This window comes from Lissotriton vulgaris, chromosome 1_1 (assembly GCF_964263255.1).
Source record: "Lissotriton vulgaris chromosome 1_1, aLisVul1.2, whole genome shotgun sequence".
Taxonomy (NCBI): Eukaryota; Metazoa; Chordata; class Amphibia; order Caudata; family Salamandridae; genus Lissotriton; species Lissotriton vulgaris.
In genome coordinates this window covers 439,028,889-439,052,420 of record NC_141685.1, presented here as the reverse complement: position 1 = coordinate 439,052,420, position 23,532 = coordinate 439,028,889, and the positions used below count along the sequence as shown (strand labels likewise).

The window sequence follows — 23,532 nt, the reverse complement described above, 5'->3', positions numbered from 1 at the left end:
CTTGATAGATTGTGTGCATGTTTTGATTCCTTTAAAGGATACTGGTGCACCTACCCACAGAGCTTTAGCATATTCCTCTATCTCAACTTCATAAAAGATAAAATGTGTGGGTTATAATGGGACCAAAGAGCATCTATCTCAACCTGGGAATACTGTAAACACGGTCTTCAAAGCACCTACACAGTTCAGTTACTATTTTTAGCACAGCAATGAAACAATATTACAGTTACTGTTAAGATGATTTTGTAAATTATTCCTTGTGGCGAAACTGAAAACGCACAATTAGACAATAGGAGTTGGACACTGTAGTAACATCACAGCTTCTAAAATTTCTTCTAACCAAAGAGCTTTTCATGTCTAGGTTGTTTTAGAAACTCTTTATTTGGCTGATAGGAAAGGTGATGTTCCTGTTGGAGGAAATCATACATTTTATATAGGTTTGTGAATCTCAGATCCCTCTTTTGATTTGAGATTGAAGGCATTTGAAAATTTGTCTTAATTGTTGCATTTCTCTTTTTTTCAGCATGCTGTAACCCACCTGAAAGTGGCATATATGCCTCCTCTACACGATATTGGTCCAGAGATACTGTTTATACAGTTTGAATTTTCTGTAAGTGATCAACAAGGAGGAGAAATCACAGAACTTGTTTTTAATGTCACTGTGATGCCCGTGGATGACAAGGCACCCGAGGTATTTAAAAAAATATTAATCAGTAATTCGTTTCATATTTTACCGCACCCAATTTATTGTGGTTCATACAAATGCAGTTCAGAGCAGAGATGTGTTAGATTAAAGTGATGATAATGGATAAAGTCCCAAAAATATTTATGGTGAATAAAAGGAGTTTGAAAATATCACATCCAACTAAGCTGTTATGCAAATAGGCTCAAATAATTAAAATGTGTAAATAAAATTGATAAATTGGTGTCAAAGCTGGATACTCAATTTTTGGTCTACTTTAACATATGATGAAATTGAACTTGCTCTTTATGAATGGTTGTAAACGTAGCACTTGGGGCTTGCGAGGGACAGCAGGCCTGTGTCCCTACATTCACAGTAATCAAAGCTGACATTGTGTTTTTTAAAGGAGATCCTCTCACTAAGGGACCGGGCACCAGGTTTAAAAAAACACTCGCACAAGTTGTCATTCAGTGAGCAATACCATGTAATGAGTGTCCCCTATTCCAAACACATAGATTCACAAGGTGCAAGTTGTTCTACACGAACAAATTCAAGTATGCACATGGAATACCACCCCTTTCAGGAAACCTGTGTCAGATAATATGGGGTTGCGCACCATTTGATACGTTTTTTAGAGCTTTTCTAGAACAAAGATTTTTGGTTTTAAGACTCCTTGGCATTAAGGATTTAGTCAAAGTGCCAACCCAAATCAGAAAACCAGTTGAATTTCAAATAATACACAACTCACTGAGCAATATATATGCAAAATGTGTGTCTGGTAACAATCAGTCCCATACAATATGACAGGGATCTTTAAGTGGAAACCCAAGCCATTTCTCACAGTGTATCACACACACTCAAGAAGCACTAGAAAACTGAAAATGCCTTTTAAAACTAACTTTTGTTTTAAAAGCGGAATCTAGTAAATACAATGTGATTTTAATATTGTTGTTGTATTTCTAGCATCAACACCCTCGTTTACTACTTCTAGACACTATGCTAGCTGTAGCAGATTAGTAAATGAATAGCCTATCTTGAGTTTCCAAGGTGGTGCACACTCTCATACTTGGAGCAGTGAAACAGGACTGTTGTTTTGTCTGAAAAGCAATCCTGCTACTTCTGTCCCAGAGCAGCTCATTGCATCGAAGAGCAAACATAGAGTCTGATTTCGAGTCTGGCGGTCTAGCGATTACCACACTCGCTGTAGCGATGATCCTTCTGCCGTATTATGACTTGCAAAGCTGTTGCAGCGGAGGACCACCAGCTGCGGCAGGGAACAGCCATTTCCTGGCAGTGGCTGTGGTACGCCACAATGTAGTATGCTCAGCGGGACTGGACCAGTCCAGCTGAACATATTAAGAGCTCCTGCACCGCCAGCCATTTCATGGCAGGAGAACCGCTTAAAAAGACTGACAGTGCATGAACAAAGGAGGCCCTACAGGTTCGCGATCGGAATACACTCAGGGGCCACAACTTGTGCCCCCCTGTCTGTATTCCCCCAAAGTTCCAGCACGGCATAAATGTCACCGTCCATGCTGTTCTGGGACTTTTGGGCCGTTCCCATTGTGGTGTCTGTTTTCTAGGCACCGCCATGGGAAAGGGCAAGTCTGTCCGCTGTACACAAGTTTAACTGGTAATATGGCGGGAGGTCCTACTGTGAGTTTGGCACAGCTGTGCCGGCGGTGAGTCGGAGCAACTGCGCCAAACTCGAAATCCAGCTCATAGTTACTTGGGCAGTGGGTCAAGGCCATACACTGTCACACATCAACCTTCGATTAAAGTGGATGCTGAAGTTATGATGGTCATGTTTTGGTAGCACTGGCACAGTGATTTCCTCTCTAACTACTAGCCCTTTCAACTCACTTTTATAATACCTAATCAGAGGCCTGTTCTCTTTGAATAAATAATTAAGAACTAGTTCAATGCTCTTTCCGCTGTTTTAAAGTATTAAACAACATTCACTGAAAGAAAACAAAATGCAACACGCAATCACTAACCTCCTTAAAGCTCTGTTTGTTTATAATAGATGAAAATGATATGCTTCTCCAGAAATAATTAAGTGATGGGAATGTATTCACAAAAACGTGATTATTATATTTGCATGAAACTGAAGAAAAAAAATCATTTTAAGAATGTTGATTTGATGAAATCATAGTTCTTGATTTCATGATTATTTCATTAACATATTTCATATCAAAGTGAGAGGTGCTTGCCGGGAATAAAGTACACATTGATACATTTCTCGTGCGATTCAGTACATGGATGGAGGCAACCCTTTCACACTCCTTCTTTCTACCAAATTGTAATTTGTTACAAAGGAGATTTTGTGCCCCATTGCGATGTGGGTCTGTAAGCCCCCGACTACTTATAGGAGGCTTAACGACCAACATACTAGGTTTACAGTCCGACCACCAAATTATAATGTTGGTGGTCGGAAGCTAAACTAACCAGTTACACTGACTGGCTTCTTACTGGCTCAAGTAGCCGCTCAGCCAGTCAGAAGCTGCACATAATTCCTAACAGGCAGCGTTTCTGCCGTCGGGATTATGATGTCGGATTCAGATAGGCTTTCTAAATTGGGCTTTAAGACATGGAAAGCCTGTCAGAAAGCAATTTCAGGGGACCCTAGCAGGGGCCCCTTCCCTTCGTGGCTAATGGTCTGGGCCCCCTGAAAACCCCTACACCTACACCTCAAGGTGCCTGCCACACGGTGCAGGGATCTAGACAAACTCCCATTTCGCTATAGGAGCTTGTGTTGCAGGCGGTTTCCGCCCCACCACAAGCTCCCATAGAGAAATGGGAGTTTGCGACCAGACCATGAGCGGTTGTATTGTAATACGGTGTTTGGAACCGCCGACCTACAGTCAGTCGGTTCCCACACCGAGATGGTGTCTGTGAGAGGCAACTCCGACCGACATCATAATTGGGCCCTTAGTGAGTCAGAAACTCCAATTACTTCCTTTGTACATTGCAACTTACCTTTTTGCTTTTGCAATGCCTGTAATATTTTAAGTCTCAGACTTTAAGATCGCAAAAGGGCTTATTATATCAGACCCCATTGTGATAGGAATTAGGCTGCTGAATCCTTACTCCACACAAAGATGCTGCCTTGAATATGCATAACAGAAGAATGCTGTTGCCTTTCAAACAACTGCTTCCTTGAAAACCTCCAAGCATTAGACCACTGCTGCAACAGAATAGGCAAAAATCAATGCTACCCTCCATTTCTACATTGAAAAATGCAATCTCCATGCATTGACATGCTTAGATATAATGTTTCATGTTAAAGCATGTCTTGGAATTATATGACCAACCAAACCATAATAGTATAAATAGATTGTGGATGTCTTTACAGAAAAGTGAATTGCCTTCATCACATTCCAAAAGATAAACAAGCCCTCTTTGTGTCACGATAGCTGAGTAACTCAGAAAAATAATTTATTCAATTAGTTTATTAAGTTTCAATTTGTTAGGTAACCCCCTAGGCCATAATATACTCACAGAGGTTGTTTTCAGTGTATGATTTTGCTGAAAGATACCTCATGACTTGGTATGTAGCGTGCACTGTTTATGTGCTAAATTTGATTTGTCCACTTTTTTCTGATGGTATAAAAGAACTGAATAGTGAATGCATCCTCTTGGTTTGATAGTGAACTAATCTTTTTGCGAGAGATGAAGATGGTACAGTATTTTCATTGCAATACAATTATAGTATTTTTTTGGTACTTACACTGTCATGCGACCGTCACTGTAGTAACAGGGTCTATGTCCTTGGGGTATTTAGACAAAGTATTGAGCAAAAAATATTGAAATGAAGAAATATCAAATTTTTAAAATCTGAATCCATAAATATTGTGATGCAGGAATATCGTTGACAAGAATATACATTTTCTGAGGTAAGTAATATAGATGTTAGAAATATCTGTTATTAATATTGTGCACAAAAATATCTATGATAATTTCGATTTTAAGAAGATCTATGTTAATATAATTTACAATAATATCATTGGTAATCATTTTGTTTTTTTATTATTTTTTATTTATTTTAGTATACAGTTTAATTGTATATGTTAATATAATTATTGTTAATGTTAATATATTTTGTACATTTTTAGTGATTTTTACATTTATTTAATTGTTTATTAGAATTGTTAGTGTTGTAGCGGGTTGTGGAGTTTGTAAAAGTACAGGGTGAGAAGTACATTAATTAATAATTCATTTTAAATTATTAATTGTTTAACTGGCAAGTAATTTATCTTTGAAGTTACCTTTTAGGTAGGGTGGAGAAGTGTGGCTCAATGGTTAGAGGAGGCAGACCATGAAGCAGAGGTTAGACCCGGTACCAGGGTTCAATTCCCGACGCGGCAGGGTCTTGAGCCCAAAAATGTCCACGGACTCGATAATTCTCGCTTCGGTGCCTGCTCGAATCACGGGTTCACACTCTGCAACTCCGGGCAATAGCTTGCTTAATCTCCTCTATGGCCCCCACGGCGGGATGCCTGGCTTTCACCTTGGGGGTGCCCAGTATGGGTTATCTCACAGGGAAAAACCAGGACAGGTTCCCAAAGCAAGCGCTTAGAGACCGTTGGTGATAATGCGCTATATAAATATAAATTACATTTACATTACATGTAGGTGCACATTGTGGAGTTTGCAGGGGAACCGGGTGGGAAGTAAGGGACTCATTACAATGGCGGAGGGAACGCCACCGCTGGTGGTGGCAGTCCCTCTGCCATCTGGCTCCCATTACCCCCGCCACATTAGGATGGCGGGGGATTTGTTTCACAAGTGTGGTGGGTGCAAGGAGCATCCGCCACGCTTCTGCCACAGGCAATCATTGCGATTGCCTGGAGGAGTGGCTCAGACTGGGGATATGGTGGCGGTGCCCAGCAGGCACCGCTCGCCCAATCACAATGCTGGCGTTAGCCAGGTTTTTCATGGCGGTTCCACCACCATGGAAAGGCTGCCGGAGGCTGGGTCCGGGGGGGCCCGTTACGAGCTCCCTCTGGGGGTGCCCAGTGTGCACTAGGGGTACCCATTGTACCCCCCTACATTTCCATGCACAAGGTGGCAGGTACCGCACGGTGCCTGCCACTTTGTGCATGGAAATGCACATCGTGGCATTTTAACATTGCAAACGGTGCTGCAGCCAGCAGCACCGTCCGCAATGTTAAAAGGCCAAGATGCGCCCGCCATTCTGGTGGGCGCATACTAATTGGGCTGGTGGGACCACCGCACATCTGGAGGGTGGTCCCACACCGCTATGAGGCGGGCGGACTGATGTCCTCCCGCCATGATAATGAGGCCCTAAGTTATCATTTATTAATAATTCATTTTTAATTATTCATTTAATAGGTAATATACCATAGCACTTATTTATTTTTAAGCTATGTTTCAGGTGTGGGTTGTGGGGTTTGTAGGGGTACAGGGTGGGAAGTAAATTCATTATTATTATTAATTTTGTAATGGACATTTATGTAATTTGTGTAATTAATAAAAATATTTAGGTGGGTGTTGGGTTAGTAGGGGTACAAGGTAGGAAATGAATTAATTATAATTAATCTTAATTGATAATTACTTAATTGCTAATTATGTAATTAAGACACTTTTTAGGTGATATTTCAGGTGCGTCGGAGTGAAGGGTGGGAGGTTAATTAAAATAATTAATTAGTTAATTATTAATAGCTTAATTGATAATTATTTAAATTGGGTAATTATCATAATTGTTAAGGTATGTTGTAGGTGTGGGTTGGTGGGTATTTAGGGGTACATGTTGGAAAGTTAAGAACTATTTTTTTATAATTCATTTGTTAATTATTTATTGATAATTATGCGAATTGTGAAATCATCATATTTGTTAAATTGTATTTTATCTGTGTGTTTAGTTTTTTAAAGGTTTAAGGTGGGAGGGTATTTAAGTAATAATACATTGAAAATTATTAATTTATTAAACATTGTGGGAATAATGTAATGCTTTTTAATTTAAATTTCGTTTTAGTTGTTGGATGTTATGATTGTGCGAATATAGTGTGGTAATTTAATGAAATTAAAAAAAATTATTGTTATAATAATTATTAAAAATTGTAGCAATGTAATTTGTTTAATTTCTGTTAAAATGTAGACATATCATTTTAACATTTAAATATTTGTTTTTTGTTATTTCATAGAGTTGTTAAAATATGTCATTTGTTTGAAGAGAACTACTTTCTCTCTACTATTGCACTGAACAGAGTGAGAATAGTACATTATACACCTCCTGAGACTAACACAGTTGCTACTGTTGCATAGTCTGGAGAGGGAATAGTACATTTTACCCCTCCTGAGTCCACTGCTTTCCCTATATAATTGGAGTGGGAATGGTATATTTATTATTTATATAATCTTTGAATAATATTCTTTATATATATATATTATGTGTTTGTGTATTTATAGTTATATTTTATATATATATATATATATATATATATATATATATATATATATATATATATATATATATGTATGTTCATGTAATTTTTAAGATGTTTAGTTAAATGTATTTTTATATATCCTTTACTTTTTATGTATAATTGAAACGGAAAAGTTACTTTTTTGTAGTTTATTTGTTGTTTATTTTGTGTGTATGTAAATATATATTGAAGTCTTAAATTGGTAAATTTTAAAACAATTTTAAAATGTAATATGTTAACATTTATATTTTTGAATAGTTTTACGTTATATATGTATACATAGACATACAATTTGATTTACATGTGTGTGTGTTTGTTTACATTAGAAAACATTTATATATTTTTTAAAATATTAAACATATTTAATTTACATTCTATTAATGTATATGTTAAATTATTTAAGTTTTACTTAAGTAAACTACATATATAGTAAAAATACAATATTGTCATAAATATATTTCGATATTAGTGTAAAATATATTTTTTCCAGATATTTTTGTACTTATCATTATATGTCTAGAAAAACAATATTTTTGTGATTGACATTTTTGACACAATATTTTGGTATCACGATATTTATGGTTTTGATATTGTGTCACTGAACCATCTTTGGGGTAAGCAGTATGGCACTTAACTGTGAAGAAGGCTGTTTCAAGGAGAAATGAGTCAATATGTTCACTTTGGAGTACATTTTTAGCTTTTAGCAAAACCGAGGCACCTTTTTCAATGCAAAGGGGAGATACATCCCAATGATTATATCAGCTGGAGTCAAATTTATACCTGCATACCTTCTACTCTGAAGTAATTTAATATTTTTGGGGTGATATAATTTACCTTTCATGAACTGCATTTCATTAATTTTGTAGTCAGTGGATGTAAAATTGGAAATGTGATTGACATGTAGCACTATTAACAGCATTGACAGACATTTGGATTCAAAGACAAAACCTGTTAACCAACATTCCCAAAGTGAAGCAGTGAAAGATGTCCTATCCAGTATTTACTTAGAGACACTGAGGAAATATATATAGTTTAGATTTAGGTGGCAGGTAGAAACCTGCATGGATTAAAACAGAACATAATTTAATAACCAGTATTTAACAGCCAATGTCAAGTGCTGCATCATAAATGTGCAGTGACTAATTTCCTATATGTACTGGGCAAGTTGTTTAACGCATTTGTCAGCCATACTTATTCCTAAGTATGTATTGAATGACTGTACTGATACCTGTTGGCTGCTGATGCTACGAAAAATGTCTTACTTTATAATGGATTACACACTAGCTAGCTAACACTTATCCGGGCTTATGTCAGGTGGTCACGTTTCCTGCAGATCAATAATGAAGGAAGAGTCAAACAAAGAGCATTTTGCATTCTTACTCCCATAGGAAACTTTAACACAGCAAAAAATGCATAATAACATTACACCAAACTTGGCATGAAATTAGAACTTTACTCAGAGGGAAGGCTTTGGTTTAGTGTAAATCTATTAAGTAGTTTGTGATGTATAAGGGTTTTAAAAGGTTTTGGTTGGGCTTTAAATAGTTTAATTATAGAGCAGCTCTATAATTTAAGTATTGCTAAAACTTCACCTATTCATAGAATAAATGTAGGCAGAAATGAAAAAGGAAATGCTATTAAGATTTCATTTACATGTTTACTTTTTAGTCATCAAACTTTGCCACTGGTTTGATAATGAAGGAAGAGTCAAACAAAGAGCATTTTGCATTCTTACTCCCATAGGAAACTTTAACACAGCAAAAAATGCATAATAACATTACACCAAACTTGGCATGAAATTAGAACTTTACTCAGAGGGAAGGCTTTGGTTTAGTGTAAATCTATTAAGTAGTTTGTGATGTATAAGGGTTTTAAAAGGTTTTGGTTGGGCTTCAAATAGTTAAATTATAGAGCAGCTCTATAATTTAAGTATTGCTAAAACTTAACCTATTCATAGAATAAATGTAGGCAGAAATGAAAAAGGAAATGCTATTAAGATTTCATTTACATGTTTACTTTTTAGTCATCAAACTTTGCCACTGGGTTGTGCCACTATAGCACTCAAGACAAAGACCTCTCATATACAAACTAGTCTTACAACTTCTGTGAACAAACTTTGGAATGTTGCAGCTCCGCGCTTCTACCGGCCATTAGAAGCTCGTAGAACACCATTGTTTTCAATGGAGCTCCTAACATTATTATGTTTTAATATAGTTGAGACTAGCACCTTTGAATGATGTGGTTGGTTATGAGATTTTGTATGGTTTGTTTTAATTTTTTATGCATTGTAGATTTCTAAGGTGTTTGTCTAACATGGGTAAATCAGCTTTCATCCATTTTTACATAGCTGTGTTAAAACAATATAAAACCAACCTATATTTCTTAATTGTTTGATCTCTCCCCACAAGAAGGAAATTTGTAAGCCAATTAACCCATCAATTTGTGCCAAACCGATTTGCAACTCTGCTTTCAAATATTTTGTGCAGGCCTACCTGAAAGAAGTGCGGGATCTTCATAGCTGCCAGAGTCTCCCTTTGCAAACAGTGAAACATTCAAAGAATCCTGCCTTTTTAAGTAACATGGAACTATGCATGGATATCTTGGAATTGTTACTGTACATTAAAAACGCTAGCAAATTGAGTGGTCATTCTTTCACTAGTTTCTCGGGTTGCAGGCCGTCTTATCACAAGTCCCTCATTGACTGCATCCTTGACGATAATGCAGAACTCCATATTGCAAGCTCTGAAACTTCTTCAGAAACAGCCAGTGCGCCACACATTCCCAATGCTTGACTTCGCATATCAGCCCGCAGTCTCCTCAGAACAGCCACCACGTGATGCATCCTCGATGCAGGCCTTCTTATCGCAAGCCCCTCGTCGATGGTGTCCTCAATGTTGACACAAGACTCTGCATCTCAAGCTCTGTATTTTCTTCAGAACCAGCTGGTGCTTCATACAATCCCAACGCTGCAGTTCACAGTCTCCTCAGAACTGCTGCTGTGTGACACATCCTTGACATAGGTCTACGCATCTCAAGCACCTCGACGACTGCATCCTCGACAACAATACAGGACTCGCAACGCAACCAACTCAACGTCTTCAAAGCAAGTCGGTGCATGATGCATCTTAGAGGCAGGACTTCACATGACAGTCCCCCTGCTGATGGCATCCTCAATGATGACCCCGCCTTGCAGACCCCTAGCTTCTCAGAACTGCCACTGCGAGACTCATCCTCGACGTGGAATCTCATAATGCTACGCACACCACGATTTATGTTCAGGAGGCCTATGTTGGTGCCTGTATCCGGCCGTGCTCCATCATGGTCGACCTGAAGTTGTGACTTCATCTCGGTCCATCGAGACCAGATAACCAAAGTTGTCACTTTGTGCTTTTAGGCACTATTTTTACTTAAATCTTTAAAATTCCATATCGCCAGTTTTACTGATTGTTTTTTTCTTGTGTTGTCTTTTTACTTTGTAACTGTTTGAAGTGCCGCATAATTAGTTCACACATTGCTTCTAAGTTAAGCCTGGATCCTTGTGCAAAGCTACCAGAGCACACCTAATTTGTGGTTTGCTTATGTTTCCCTCAGACAAAGATTGTGATTGATGTTTGAGTAGGGTTTCTCACCCTTCAACCAGTAACCCAATTTCCAACAAAAGGCTACACTCACCTTCCCCAATAACTGTTTCTTCTTGGCGTTCCCATCCCTTGTTCAGTGTTCAGTTGCTCTCAGGCTAGGTTTGCACTCTACAAGTATAGATACATGCAAACAAATACCTACAAAACCTGTGATGAGACAACATTTTACAGGAGCTGTTGATATGGTTATTCCAGCAGGCGTAAACCCAAAAGATTATCGTGGAAATACTATACTTAATATTGTACTGGATCTGTATAGGGAAGAGCAAGTATTGGTAGTGGATGAAGGTGAATTCACTGATAATATTATGTTGAAGACGTTGCCCAATGCACTTAATAGAGAAGTTGGTAAACAATCCAGGTTTGGATATAAAATCATTGCAAAAGATTGCACTATACCAAAATTTGTGAAGTGAGGAGTGCGCCTCTAGGCATCACTGAAGAAGTAGTAATTGAGTTAAAGAAAGTGGATCAAAGAAGATATTAAGAATAAATGAACACTTTCTGATTGGTCCCCTTGGTTGTGGCTAAGGAAGGGGCTAACAGCAAGGTAAGGGTTAGAGTGGATATCATTAATTTTAATGAACGCTTTTGGTGCTCATGATGGAATGGTTCCATCATGAGCACCAGTGTTCCTGTCGTCATGACAAACCATTCCTTCATGAGGATAGGTGCACTAAATCCCTCTGCTGCAATCAGCAGAGGGATTTCTTCTTTTTTTGGGCCTCAGAAGGTTGGGGAGGAGCTTCCCTAACCTCCTGAGGCCTGTTTTTATTTCCGAAATGAGGATCACCTGCATGGGCGCGGACGTCATTACATTGAAAATTAAACTGAAACTTAGGGGCCCATTAGGATGTCTGGCGGATCGCCACCGCCATGCAGGTGGTGGCGATCCGCCAGACATCCTCACCCGCCCGCCACCCATTTCCCCCCTGCCATATTACTATGGCGGGGGGGCCGCATCGACTGTCTTTCCGCCTTGCCTTGCTACCGCGGTGGAAAAGGTTTAATATGGTGGCAGTGTCTATCAGACACCACCAGCCATATTAGCATGGGCCAAAACAGATGCCTATTGCCGCCACGGAATGGCAGGCTGTCTTCATTTCACCTGTGGTACCCCCCTGCAATTGCATACGCAATGCGGCAGGCACCGCACGGTGCCTGCCGCTTTGTGTATGCAAATGCATACATGCATTTTTAGCATTGTGGCGGTCGGTGCTGAGAGCACCGCCTTCCACAATGTTAAAAATACAGGATGCGCCCGCCACTGTGGCGGGCGCATCCTAATGCCCCCAACGGGACCCCCGCCCTTATGGCAGGCGGTCCCATTATCCGATAGGATGGCGGGCGGACTAAGTCCGCCTGTCATCCTAATGACCCCCTTAGTTTCACTTTCATTGTTTCGGTGCTCGCGAGGCTATCTCATCCCCCTGAGCACCAAAACACTTGGGAGAGGTATTGCTGGAAAGGGGAGAATCTCCCCTTTCCAGATGCACCCTAGTGGATTGTTGCTTGGGGATCCACCCACTAGTCACCAGTGAGGGGGGAGCGACCCTTGGACAACAACCTTTGCTTCCCATTTTATTCTGCCACAGCCAGTCTTTCTCTGGGGGCAGTAGCACCCAATCTGCCCCTCTGGAGGGGGGATAGAAAACACCCTAGACACCAAAGATTAATTATCTAGGCCAGGGGTAAGGGGCTGCCCTGATGGTCATGCTGATTCCCCCCCTGTCCCTCCCCAAATAAGGCAAAAGACTGTCTCTCCCCCCCCAGGAGGCAGATGGAGACAGTACCTCACTTGTGTGGGTGGGCCAAGGGCCTGTGAATGGGAAGGCCAAAAAGATATAGATTAAGTGTATAGCACAGCAAATTCTAAGTGCTACATTTAAAAAAACAAATACAGATTCTGCATTGGACAGCCAAACATGTGAAGTATTATTTTACTCGGTAGAACAAGGGGAATGCTGGGTGGTAGGACATTGTGATCCCACACACAAATGTGTGGAAAAAGTAATTTGTTTCAGCTAAATTCCAGGTTTGCATGGGATTCTGGGTAGGGGAACGTTGGGGGATCCATGCAAGCCATACCTCCCTGGACTCCCAAGTATGTCTATTTTTCTGAAATGAGTGGGTTTGTTAGGTTTCCCTAGATGGCCACTGAGCCCGGGGCAGAAAACCCAGGTGCCCCCCTTGCAAAACCAAGTTGTTTTGTGATAGGTCATTTTGATGTCTCCACAATCTTTATTGGGCCCTTGCCTGTTGTGGGTACTTGGCCCACCCATACGAGTGAAGTACCATTTGTATCGGGAGACCTGGGGGAATGCTGGGTGGTAGGAAATTTGTGCCAGCCCAATGATCCCACAACTTTTCCACACAGAAATATGAGAAAAAAATAATTTTTTCAGCTAAATTTGAAGTTTGCAGGGGTTTCTGGGTAGGAACACATTGGGGGATCCATGCAAGCCATACCTTCCTGAACTCCCCCGGGTGTCTAGTTTTGAAAGCTGCTTGGGATTGGTAGGTTTTCATAGATGGGCAGCGAACGCAGGGCCAAAAACCCAGGTGAGCCGCTTTGCAAAACCAGGTTGTTTTGCAATAAGTCATTTTGATGTCTCCACAATATGTTTTGGGCCCCTTCCCTGCCGTGGGTACTTGGCCCACCCACACAAGTGAGGTACCATTTTAACGGGAGACTTTAAAGAATGTGGGGTGGGTGGAAGTTTGTGGACCCACGCAGATTCCAGCACTTTCCATCACAGAAATGTGGGGTAAATGTGCTTTTTTTAACAAAGTTTGAGGTTTGCAAGGGATTCTGGGTAACAGAACCTGATGGGAGCCACACAAGTCACTCTACCCTGGATTCCTCTGGGTGTCTAGTGTTCAAAAATGTATATGTTTGCCAGGTTTCCCTAGGTGCCGGCAGAGCTAGGGTTCAAAATCCAAAGCTAGGCACTTTGCAAAAAAAGGATCAGTTTTCACTGGAAAAATGTGCTGTGTCCATGTTGCATTTTGGCCCTTATCCTGTCACAAGCACTGGGCCTGCTCACACAAGTTTGGCACCATATTTATCGGGAGACTTTGGGGAATGCGGGTGGGTGGAATTTTGTGGATCCACACAGACTCCAGAACTTTCCATCACAGAAATGTGAGTAAAATGTGTTTTTGTGACAGAGTTTGAGGTTTGCAAGTGATTCTGGCTAACAGAATCTGGTGTGAGCCACACAAGTCACCTTCTTCTGGATTCCCCTGGGTGTCTGGTTTTCAGAAATGTATTGGTTTGCTAGGTTTCCCTAGGTACTGGCAGAGCTAGGGTTCAAAATCCACAGCTAGGAACTTTAAAAAAAAAAGGGTCAGTTTTCACTGTAAAAATGTGGTGTTTCCACATTGCGTTTTGGCCTGTTTCCTGTTGCAGGCACTAGGCAAACACACACAAGTGAGGTACCATTGGTATCAGAAGGCTTTGGGGAATGTTGGGTTTGTGGAATTCTGTGGCTCTACACAGTTTCCAGAACTTTCCATTACAGAAATGTGAGGATTTTTTTTTCCCCAAAGATCAAGGTTTGCAAGGGATTCTGAGTAACAGAACCTGGTGAGAGCCACTCAAGTCACTCCATCCTGTATTCCTCTGTGTTTGTAGTTTTTAAAAACTTATGGGTTTGCTAGGTTTCCCTAGGTGCCGGCTGAGCTTGGATTCAAAATCCACAGCTAGGGACTCTGCAAAAAAAAGGATCTGTTTTCACTGTGAAAATGGGGTGTATGCACGTTGCGTTTTGGGCCGTTTCCTGTCGTGGGCACTAGGCATACCCACACAAGTGATGTACCATTTTGTATTGGGAGACTTAGGGGAACACAGAGTTGTAGAGCAATTGTTATTACCTATTGACTTACTATGTATTTCTGCCTTCGAAATGTAAGACAATGTGTAAAAAAGAAGTAGCTCTGAAAAATGTCCTATAATTCACATGCTAGTATGGGTACCCACAATTTCAGAGATGTGTATATAGCTACTGCTTCTGAACTCTATATTTTGTTCTGATTTCAGAAATACATATGTGTCCTTGATACCTATTTTTCATGCTTTACATTTTACCAAATGAATTGCTATATACCCAGTACACAATGAAAAACCATTGCAAGACACAGCTAAGTTATTGGCTCTAGGGTCCTCGGGCTCTTGATGAACCTACAAGTACTATATATTTCCCACAACCAGAAGGGTCCAGCAGATGTAACGGTGTATAGCTTTAAAACATCTGTCATAAACCTTGGCACAAATGGCTTTTTTTTTTTCAACTCATTTTCAATGTTGCATATATTCAACTGTTAGTTTCTATAAAAAACCTTGAAGGGTCTACACAAGTGACCCCTTGCAGAATTCAGAGTTTTGTCTACTTTTCAGAAATGTATAGCTTTCCAAGATCCATTATTGTTTTCACACCCATTTCTACCACTTACTGGAAGGAGGTTAAAAGTAAAAAAGGCATCAAAAATAGGCTTTGTCCAAGTAAAATGCCAAAACTCTGTAAACAAGTTGGTTTTCTGACAAAAATCTGTATTTCACTGAAAGCTGGAAAGATGGTGATTTCAATACCACAAACTGTTTGTTGATACCATTTGCAGGGAAAAAAACAGACGCTTTCTTCTGCAGCACTTTTTCCTCATTTAAAAAATAAAAGAAAGAAATTGCTGTATTTTGGCTACTTTCTGGGTCCCCTCCAGGGAAATCCACAAATCCTGGGTACCTTTAAAATCCCCATGATGCTGGAAGAAAAGGACGTAAAATTGGCATGGACACCTTATGTGGACAAAAAGTTACAGGGGCCTAAATGCCAACTAACTCAAAAAGCCAAAAAGGCTTACACAGGGGGAGGGGGAGAGGCCTAACAGCGAAGGGGTTAGAGTATTACTGTGATAGGTAAGTGCAGAAAAGTCTGTATTTAATGTATAGTGCTTTTTAGTAGAATTCTCACTATGCAATGGTGGTCCAGGGGTATATTCCCAAGGGTCACAGGGTTGTTGCCCAATAAATTACTTCTACAAACTGGAAGAAGACTACAGCATCTTTTATTTACACACATTTTTGGCGATGAGTTGATGAGACACATCTAGGAAATCAATCCTGATGACAGCAATCGCTTGTAAGTGAGAATTCTGCCATGCATACAACTCAGATTTCAGTAAGCTTCTTAACATACATTTTCCGTAAAAGTGTTACATGGAGAGAAAGTGTTGTTTCACCTGGAGTACGTCCATATGTGCAAGTAGTAGTTGTGTATGTTTTTTTGTGGAGAACATGCGGTAATTAGGTGTGATAAGTTTGTGCCTCAGTTTCTGAGTTAGGCTTAACCTTATTGCACTAGCCCAAGGAGAACATTTGGGTCCATCTATTAAAGGCAAAAGGTTGAAAGAAAGGTTTTGGTGGCTGTTAATGCAGGATAAGAAGAAAACCCTGGATTTTCTGTGTGTGGTGTGTGGCAGGAAGTGGAGAAACATCTGAAGGTTGGTGTAGGGACTTGTCGACAGAACCAACTTCTTGGCGATGCATGATTTACTTGGGAGAAAGTGTGTCTAGATATCATTGGACCTTTCTGGATTTTGCCTGAACAGCAAAAATGTACGCTGCTGTTCTTGTAGCTGCCAAGGCAGCATGTGTGAAAGTGGTGTTCATGTGTAACATAAGTATTCACTGCACAGCTGCTGTGTCTGGAGAGACTTTCCATATGGAAAGTGTTCTGCCATGCTTGGTCATAGACAATGATACATGATTAACTTTTAAAGAGAGGTGTGCTTTCCTACAGCAGTTAAGTGTTAAATACATGGGTACCTCTTTATACAATCCCTAAAGAAATGGGACGGTGGAGACCGTAAACAGATTAGTAAAAGGGACCCTGGAGTTAGTAGTAAAGTCGAGGTTGAATCAGCAAGGAGCAGTGATAGACATGCCATTAGCACCACCATGCACCCTGTTTTTGGTAAATTGGTCTTTGAACTCATTAGAGGCAGGTGCCCTGTCATGAAACGAGTCCCTTCGCAGTTGAAAGAGCTAAGGCCATTGGTCTGTCATTAGTCTGGAACCCAGGAGTCTATGTTCATTGCATTAGTAAAGAGGACTGGGTGAAAGTCCCAATCAGGGTTTGTCTAAGTTTACAGAATCAGTCAAGGTGAAAGAAGTGGGAGACAATTGGGTCATGCTAGACAACTGTTAAATATATAATTTGAGACGAGCCACCTTGTTTCATAAAAAACGTTTTTGTCAGGAAGAAGTTAATGAGAAAGACTGAAAGCTTGACGGAGGGAGTAGAGATACTTCTTCAGGTATTGTGGATGGTATGTCCAGTGTTCTTGGTAATGCACCCACTAACCTTCACAGATTTCTGGGCACCATACCATCACTTAGGAATTTGAGGCGGAGTACCATACAGAGGAACTGCTGGCCATCGGGTTGGTTGGAAGATTTTCTCTAGAGTTGACTTTGTTTACTGTGCTGTATTGTTGCCTGGAGGGTGATAGAGTACCTTTTTGTATTTTCATGTTTGTTGTCTCCCAGTTCTCTATTCTCTGTAAGTATTTTCTCCACTGTCTGATAATTATATGGTCTTTCCTTCTTGTTTTAGTGAGTATGGTTGTGATTGAGTAGATGGGTTCATTCCGTGTTGTTGTGTTTGATAGTGTTTGATGTGTTGTAATGTCTGTGCTTAATATAAAACTGTACTGCAGAATTCTCACTATCCAATGGTGTACCAGGGGTCTGTGTCAGGAGATTCCGTGCCTGTTTACTTTAGAATTGCGTTTAGAAGCAGCTGTGGTGCATGGCCTAAAGGTCTCACATGGTTGTTGCCCAATACATTACTCCTGCAAACTGGAAGAAGACTACAGCATCTTATATTAACAACATTGCGCTTTACACAGATTGGTGAAATGCCGCTGTCTGTAAGGATTTCTAATTTATTTATCATAATAGATTTGAAAATGGATAATAAAACATTCACAAAGATGTTAACTACGGGTGGTTTACTGCATGCCTCTATGAAATTACAGAAATAAACGTGTACGTATCTGGTGTAATTTGTTTACAGGCCTTCTGTCAAGAGCACTATTCCAGAAGTTAGGTGTACATAAGGAATAGTTGCTCTGAAAGACAAGTAAAATGAGCTTGATGGAACAATATTTCTGAGAGTGTATTAAAGAACTGACAAAGGATAGGGAATATCACATGTGGGGAGACAGTTATTCTATTCAATATACGAAGGAATAAGTAATGATTATTCACATGAAAGGAATTTGGGCATTGTTCCTACAAAAATGAGTGAGTGACAAGTATTGATAGTCGGATATGTCAATAGAAGAGGGAAGGCATGTGTGGGAATGTTTAAATGTGAAAGAGCAGAATAAACTCTAAAACATTACCCCCCCCCCCCCACACTATTTTCAATAAAATAACCCAGTATGCCATGAGAACACTTAGATCTTGGCATAGTTGGCTCTCTCTGAACCATCAATGTCAGTGGTAGATACATTTTGGAGATCATTGATATGTCTGTGAAGTGGCCAGAAGTAGAGATAATTAATAATGCTACTAATTATGTTGCTTTTGGGACTTGTAAAGTGTTCATTAAAGGGAAGTACACTGTCACATTTGGCAATGGTTTTTAGATGAGTTTTAAAAAATGAAGTATTATTAAATACATTTGAACACTGAACACAAGGGGACTTTGATATATCTCCCAACTGAGAATGGACATATACAGGGGTTTGACAGTGCTATTAAATTAAGGGGATTATACAATTTATCATGTCAAGAGGTTAGCGTTAGGAGAAGGAAGTTAAAAGAAATTATGTGGGCTTTTCGGGTCACTACCACCCATGAGATAAAAAGATGAACTCCTTTCTGTATTGTGAGACAAAAAGCTTAAGACAAGTATAAACAATATTTTTTTAATGAACAGGGGCAAAGGAAGTAAAAGATGGTGTGAGAAAGTGGGTCAGGATTAAGAAGGGAGTGAAAATAACCAAAGGGAAATCAGGGTTCTAACAGCCTAAGAAGATTACTGTTGTTTGTTTGCAATTGAGGAAAATGTAGTCGCAGAAAGGTGTGGCACATGAGTTAAATGGCAGTTTGTAGAGAAGACAGTTCTTAAATAGTTTATGGTAACACGGATGACGCGGAACACGGAGGAGCAGGGAGGCCGACCAATACCCTTCAGGTGATGAATCACAATTAACAGAATAGAACACAGCGTTCGAAATTGGACATATAGCTGTGGGATCCTAAAGTCAGAAAAGGACCAAAGGCTGTCCCTATAAATTTATTTTGAGAAGGCCGGTGGCTCCTCCGTTGTTCTTTACCTTGCACCCTAAATTGAGACCAGGCTACTGTGCAAAGTCAAGGTACAGATGATTTACAGATATCCGGTTGGTTTAGAAGTTTTCTCAATGGTTAAAAGAGAAACTTCAACAATATCAGATTTATTTTGAACTGTCAAAGTGTCCTGAAGAAGGTGTAAACAATATAAACTCACACCGAAACGCAGCGTCGACCTTTGTACTTTGACCCTTTTTTTAACTTTATTTCACTTTTTGTGAATATTTTACTGGATTTTATTTAGATTGTAACCCTGACAGGGAGGCATTTTAATAAATTGTGTTTATACTTTTCACTTCACTGGTGTGTTTACCTGTTGTATATATTTTTGATTATCAAATATTGTTTGGAGGTATGTAAAGGGATAGTGCTTGACATTTATATTACCAGTAGATTATGTTGTGATTATTCAAGGACCCTCTAGTTATGAGTCTTGCCCTAGCTTTGTTTTGTTCTAGTCAGTATTCCTGACCCTATTGAGTCTACTACAAAACACAGGTCTCTCCTTTTTTTGCAGTACTCTCCCCCTACCTGTGTCTAATAACCAGGGGAACCTTCCATATATTTTGTTGCTTAGATATATACGTCATGTAAAGGGGACTTGCTTGGTCAGCTAAAAAAATGATGGACTAAAACGGTCAACCGAGACAGAAGCTAGGCTTTCTGCTTATTGTATTTAAATACCTGACACTAAAAACGGACCAACCATTTTACTTGTTGTGTTTAAATACCTGACACTGAAAACGGACCTGTCTGTTCTTTGCAGATATTGTTAATCACGAATGCGCAATGTTAAAACTAGTTTTTATCTCCCATTTTATGAAAAACCAAACAATGAACTCGAATCAACAAACATCTCGCTCTTTCATAGTTTCATTATTGTTTATAGATACAGACGTAAAAAGCAAATAGAATCTGTTCATCTTGATATTTTCTACTGATAATGTGTATCAAGTCACTAAGCATATTAATGTATTGCATAGGTGGCGAGATTTACAAAATATAGTCATATTAATTTAGTATTTGATCCAAATTTTGGTGGTAACAGAAATAGTAGATTATATTTATTTCAGTTTAATTTGGAATTCTCGAGTGTTATTCAACATTCTACCCACGATATAGAGAATCAGCAAAATATATTTCCCTAACTTTATAGCGCAGCATATGGTGCGTCAATATTTAGTTTGAATGGAAATTCAAGATATTACTTAGATCCTTAATCTGTTAGATTTAATGTATAAATAACACTTGAAAAGAGGTTTGTTTATAAATCTGGCCATTATGTAATAACTATGATTTTCCTACCTTACTTAATATATACAGCATGTAGAAGGAAACCTTTCATAGTTACTGACTCAAGGGCTATATAATGGCTTGTTCCCACGGGATTTCTAAATTGAGTCCCGATATTGTTGTCTCTAATGAAAAAATCCAGAAGACTTCTCGTTTGCGTCTGATCTTATCTGGACATAGACCTGCTCTTGGAACAATTTTTTCCAGGCAAAGGAAGTAAAAGATGGTGTGAAGAAGTGGGTCAGGATTAAGAAGGGAGTGAAAATAACCAAAGGGAAATCAGGGTTCTAACAGCCTAAGAAGATTACTGTTGTTTGTTTGCAATTGAGGAAAATGTAGTTGCAGAAAGGTGTGGCATATGAGTTAAATGGCAGTTTGTAGAGAAGACAGTTCTTAAATAGTTTATGGATAAAAAGATAATGTGCGGAGGGGCTGTTGATCAATTGGTATTTGAGCGTACTCTCAATAGTAATAACCTTGAGTATCTAAAATGAACAGAAATTAGCACAAAGGAGACATTTATGGCAACATGATTATTTTTTGCACACTATAGTTCATTACAGGAAAGACAGCGTTGTTCTATGTCTTACTACTCACTTTGTGCTACTGCCATTTTTAAATCTCATTTATGTAAGGATTCTATGATTTGCAACAATGTTCTCACTGGTTTGGTGTTTTAATTTTGCTCTACATTTCACTTTTATTCCTTATGTCTGCAACGATGCTCTTCCATATGAACAAGCATATGAAACGAGCATTTAAGCTGTTTGTGGGATGGGTGATCCTGTTGCCATGTATTATAAGGAATAAAATACATTCTGCAATATGTTAAAGGGATATTGTTTAGCACCTGGGAATTCTTAGGTGCACTGCATAGTGTACATGTCATCCTGCATGTTGTTTTTCCTGATTGAGACCTAATCCCTATTTCAGATTTTCACCAATCCTATCAGAGCAGAAGAGGGGTCCAGCTCCTACATCACTGGAGAAAATCTCATGGTGACTGATATTGACACGAGAAATGATGACATCAGAGTTCAAGTGAAAACACGCCCCCTTCATGGTACTGTTGAAGCACATGGTGTCATTCTTCAAGAAGGAGATACGTTTACTCTCGGAGACTTGCAGACTTTTAAAGTCAGGTAAGGATGCTATTTCGATGGTTTTCTGTGCCATTAAAGACTGTTGTATTTTTTTAAATAAAATATGAAAAACCCTTTTCTATAAAACATGCATGAACAGAAATATTCAGTATTTTATTAATGTATGTAACTTATTAAGATAAGACTACAGCGACCATGTTTACTAATCCCAGCCTGCTGAGCAGGACTATCTAACACTATAATTGCAAAGGCTGGTGCAGCAATTGTGGGGAAGGCGGTGAACTTCGTAGGGTTGGCGTAACGTTACTTGCACTGACTTCACAGCTTATTTGGTTTTTCGGGGATGAGTTTTCTCTCTGCGTGTTATGTTTATCCAGGCGCTGTCCATCGTCAAAGAAGATGAAGTGATTTGCCAAGGATCACAGGATGTTGAGGCGACGCCGAGACTGGAACCCTTACCCGGATCTCCAGCTCTGGAGTCGGCAGCTCTGACCTTTGCGCCACATCCTCTCCGCTTGGCTCACATGGCAGTCTTAAGCAGGGAACTGCGGTGATAGACATCCTGCATTAAATAGGATGGGCAATTGTCACTGGGGCCTGACAGTTCTGTAGCAGAGCGGACACCAGGTCAAAGGTAAAAGCCAGCAGAGCAAGCTGAGGCTTTTCCGATACCATCCTGCCACTTAACCATCTCTACATGGGAAAGCAAATCCGTGGGCTTGACGTAGCAGGAGAACATCAATTTATAGTGGATCTCCTGTTGTATAAACCCCTAAATTATCCTCACGGAGATACAGTGCCAAAAAGTGGATGTGGAAACGTAATGCAAGTGGTCACAAATTCAGTCAAAAATGTGGTACCCTGTTCAATTTTAGTTTAGGCTTTAGGCAGCAAATTACTTGCTTGTTTATCTTTGGGTAATGGCCATCTATCTTCCTATCATTTCTCCAAACACTAAACTACTAACGCAATATGGATTCTAACTGTAATATTTAATGAAAAACACAATAATGCCACACAAGGAAACCACTCCCTCAAGCGCTCAAAGAATGGAATAAAATGCCAATTACTTTCCTGTGGCTGCTGGCATCAAAAGTCACTTATCAAGCTGCACCAGAAGACAGATGGTAGCATACGGCAATACTGAATATGCACAGTGGCGGCTGCCTCGGGACAGTGGTGAGGCAGCACGGGGGAATAAAAGATTACTTACCTGCCGGCTGCCGCCTCCATCTTCTTCTATTCCTGTCGACTCCTGGCAGTGCACAGGCTCCCAGAATACTCTCAGCCAATCACAACACTGCTGTCATGCTGTTAATACTACTACGAGCATGAGAGAAGTGCTGGGATTGGTTGGAGCGGCCTGGTGTGGGCCTCAGACAAGGCCTGGGAGCCTGTGTCGTATTCTCCACCCGGCTGTGTAACACAGCCTTGGTTGGAGAAATGGTAAGTGCACATGTCGGTATGGCTGTTCGAAGACGGCCGGCCACATTGACATGCGCACTTATAGTGCCCACCACGATAGCCCAACCCCGACCCAGACTGTCCTAATGCTGAAAAATAAAAGGATAATAACATTGTTTTTGTTATCATTTTTATATTTTTCTTGTTTGCACAGCTGAAAAGCAGTGAGGAAACGCTCCTCCGCTTTAATGGAGAGCTGCCGCTGAATACAACGTCCACCCTCTGCTTTATGGCAGACGCAGTGGTACGCTTAGGGCATGGTCAACATGATAACTCGCCTTGAACCTGATCAGCCTCTAAAAATGAATCTAAACTAACTGCATGCATTTTTCAATAAACTTGTCCGTGAAGGTATTCTTCACCCTTGGTTTATCGTTCTTGCTCTCCATAAGCCCAAGATGAGCCATCCTAACAATCAAACGTACATGCCATGCGAACAACACAACTGTGAAATAATTGCACTGTAACCAGGCAATGACATCATCAGATTACTTCAAAAGACTGCACAATGGCACTGTTTTAAAGCCGAACAGCCAGC

General features: G+C 39.9%; 1 protein-coding gene across 1 annotated transcript in view; it reads left to right on the top strand.

Moving 5' to 3' along the window:
* Positions 1–23,532, top strand: part of LOC147747319 (FRAS1-related extracellular matrix protein 1-like) — a 1,022,199-nt gene that overhangs the window by 274,943 nt on the left and 723,724 nt on the right. Inside the window, exons 12-13 of the mRNA XM_086953165.1 lie at positions 524–691; positions 21,361–21,569. Of these exons, the coding sequence (XP_086809291.1) occupies positions 524–691; positions 21,361–21,569 (377 nt within the window). The remainder of the gene's footprint in view (positions 1–523; positions 692–21,360; positions 21,570–23,532) is intronic.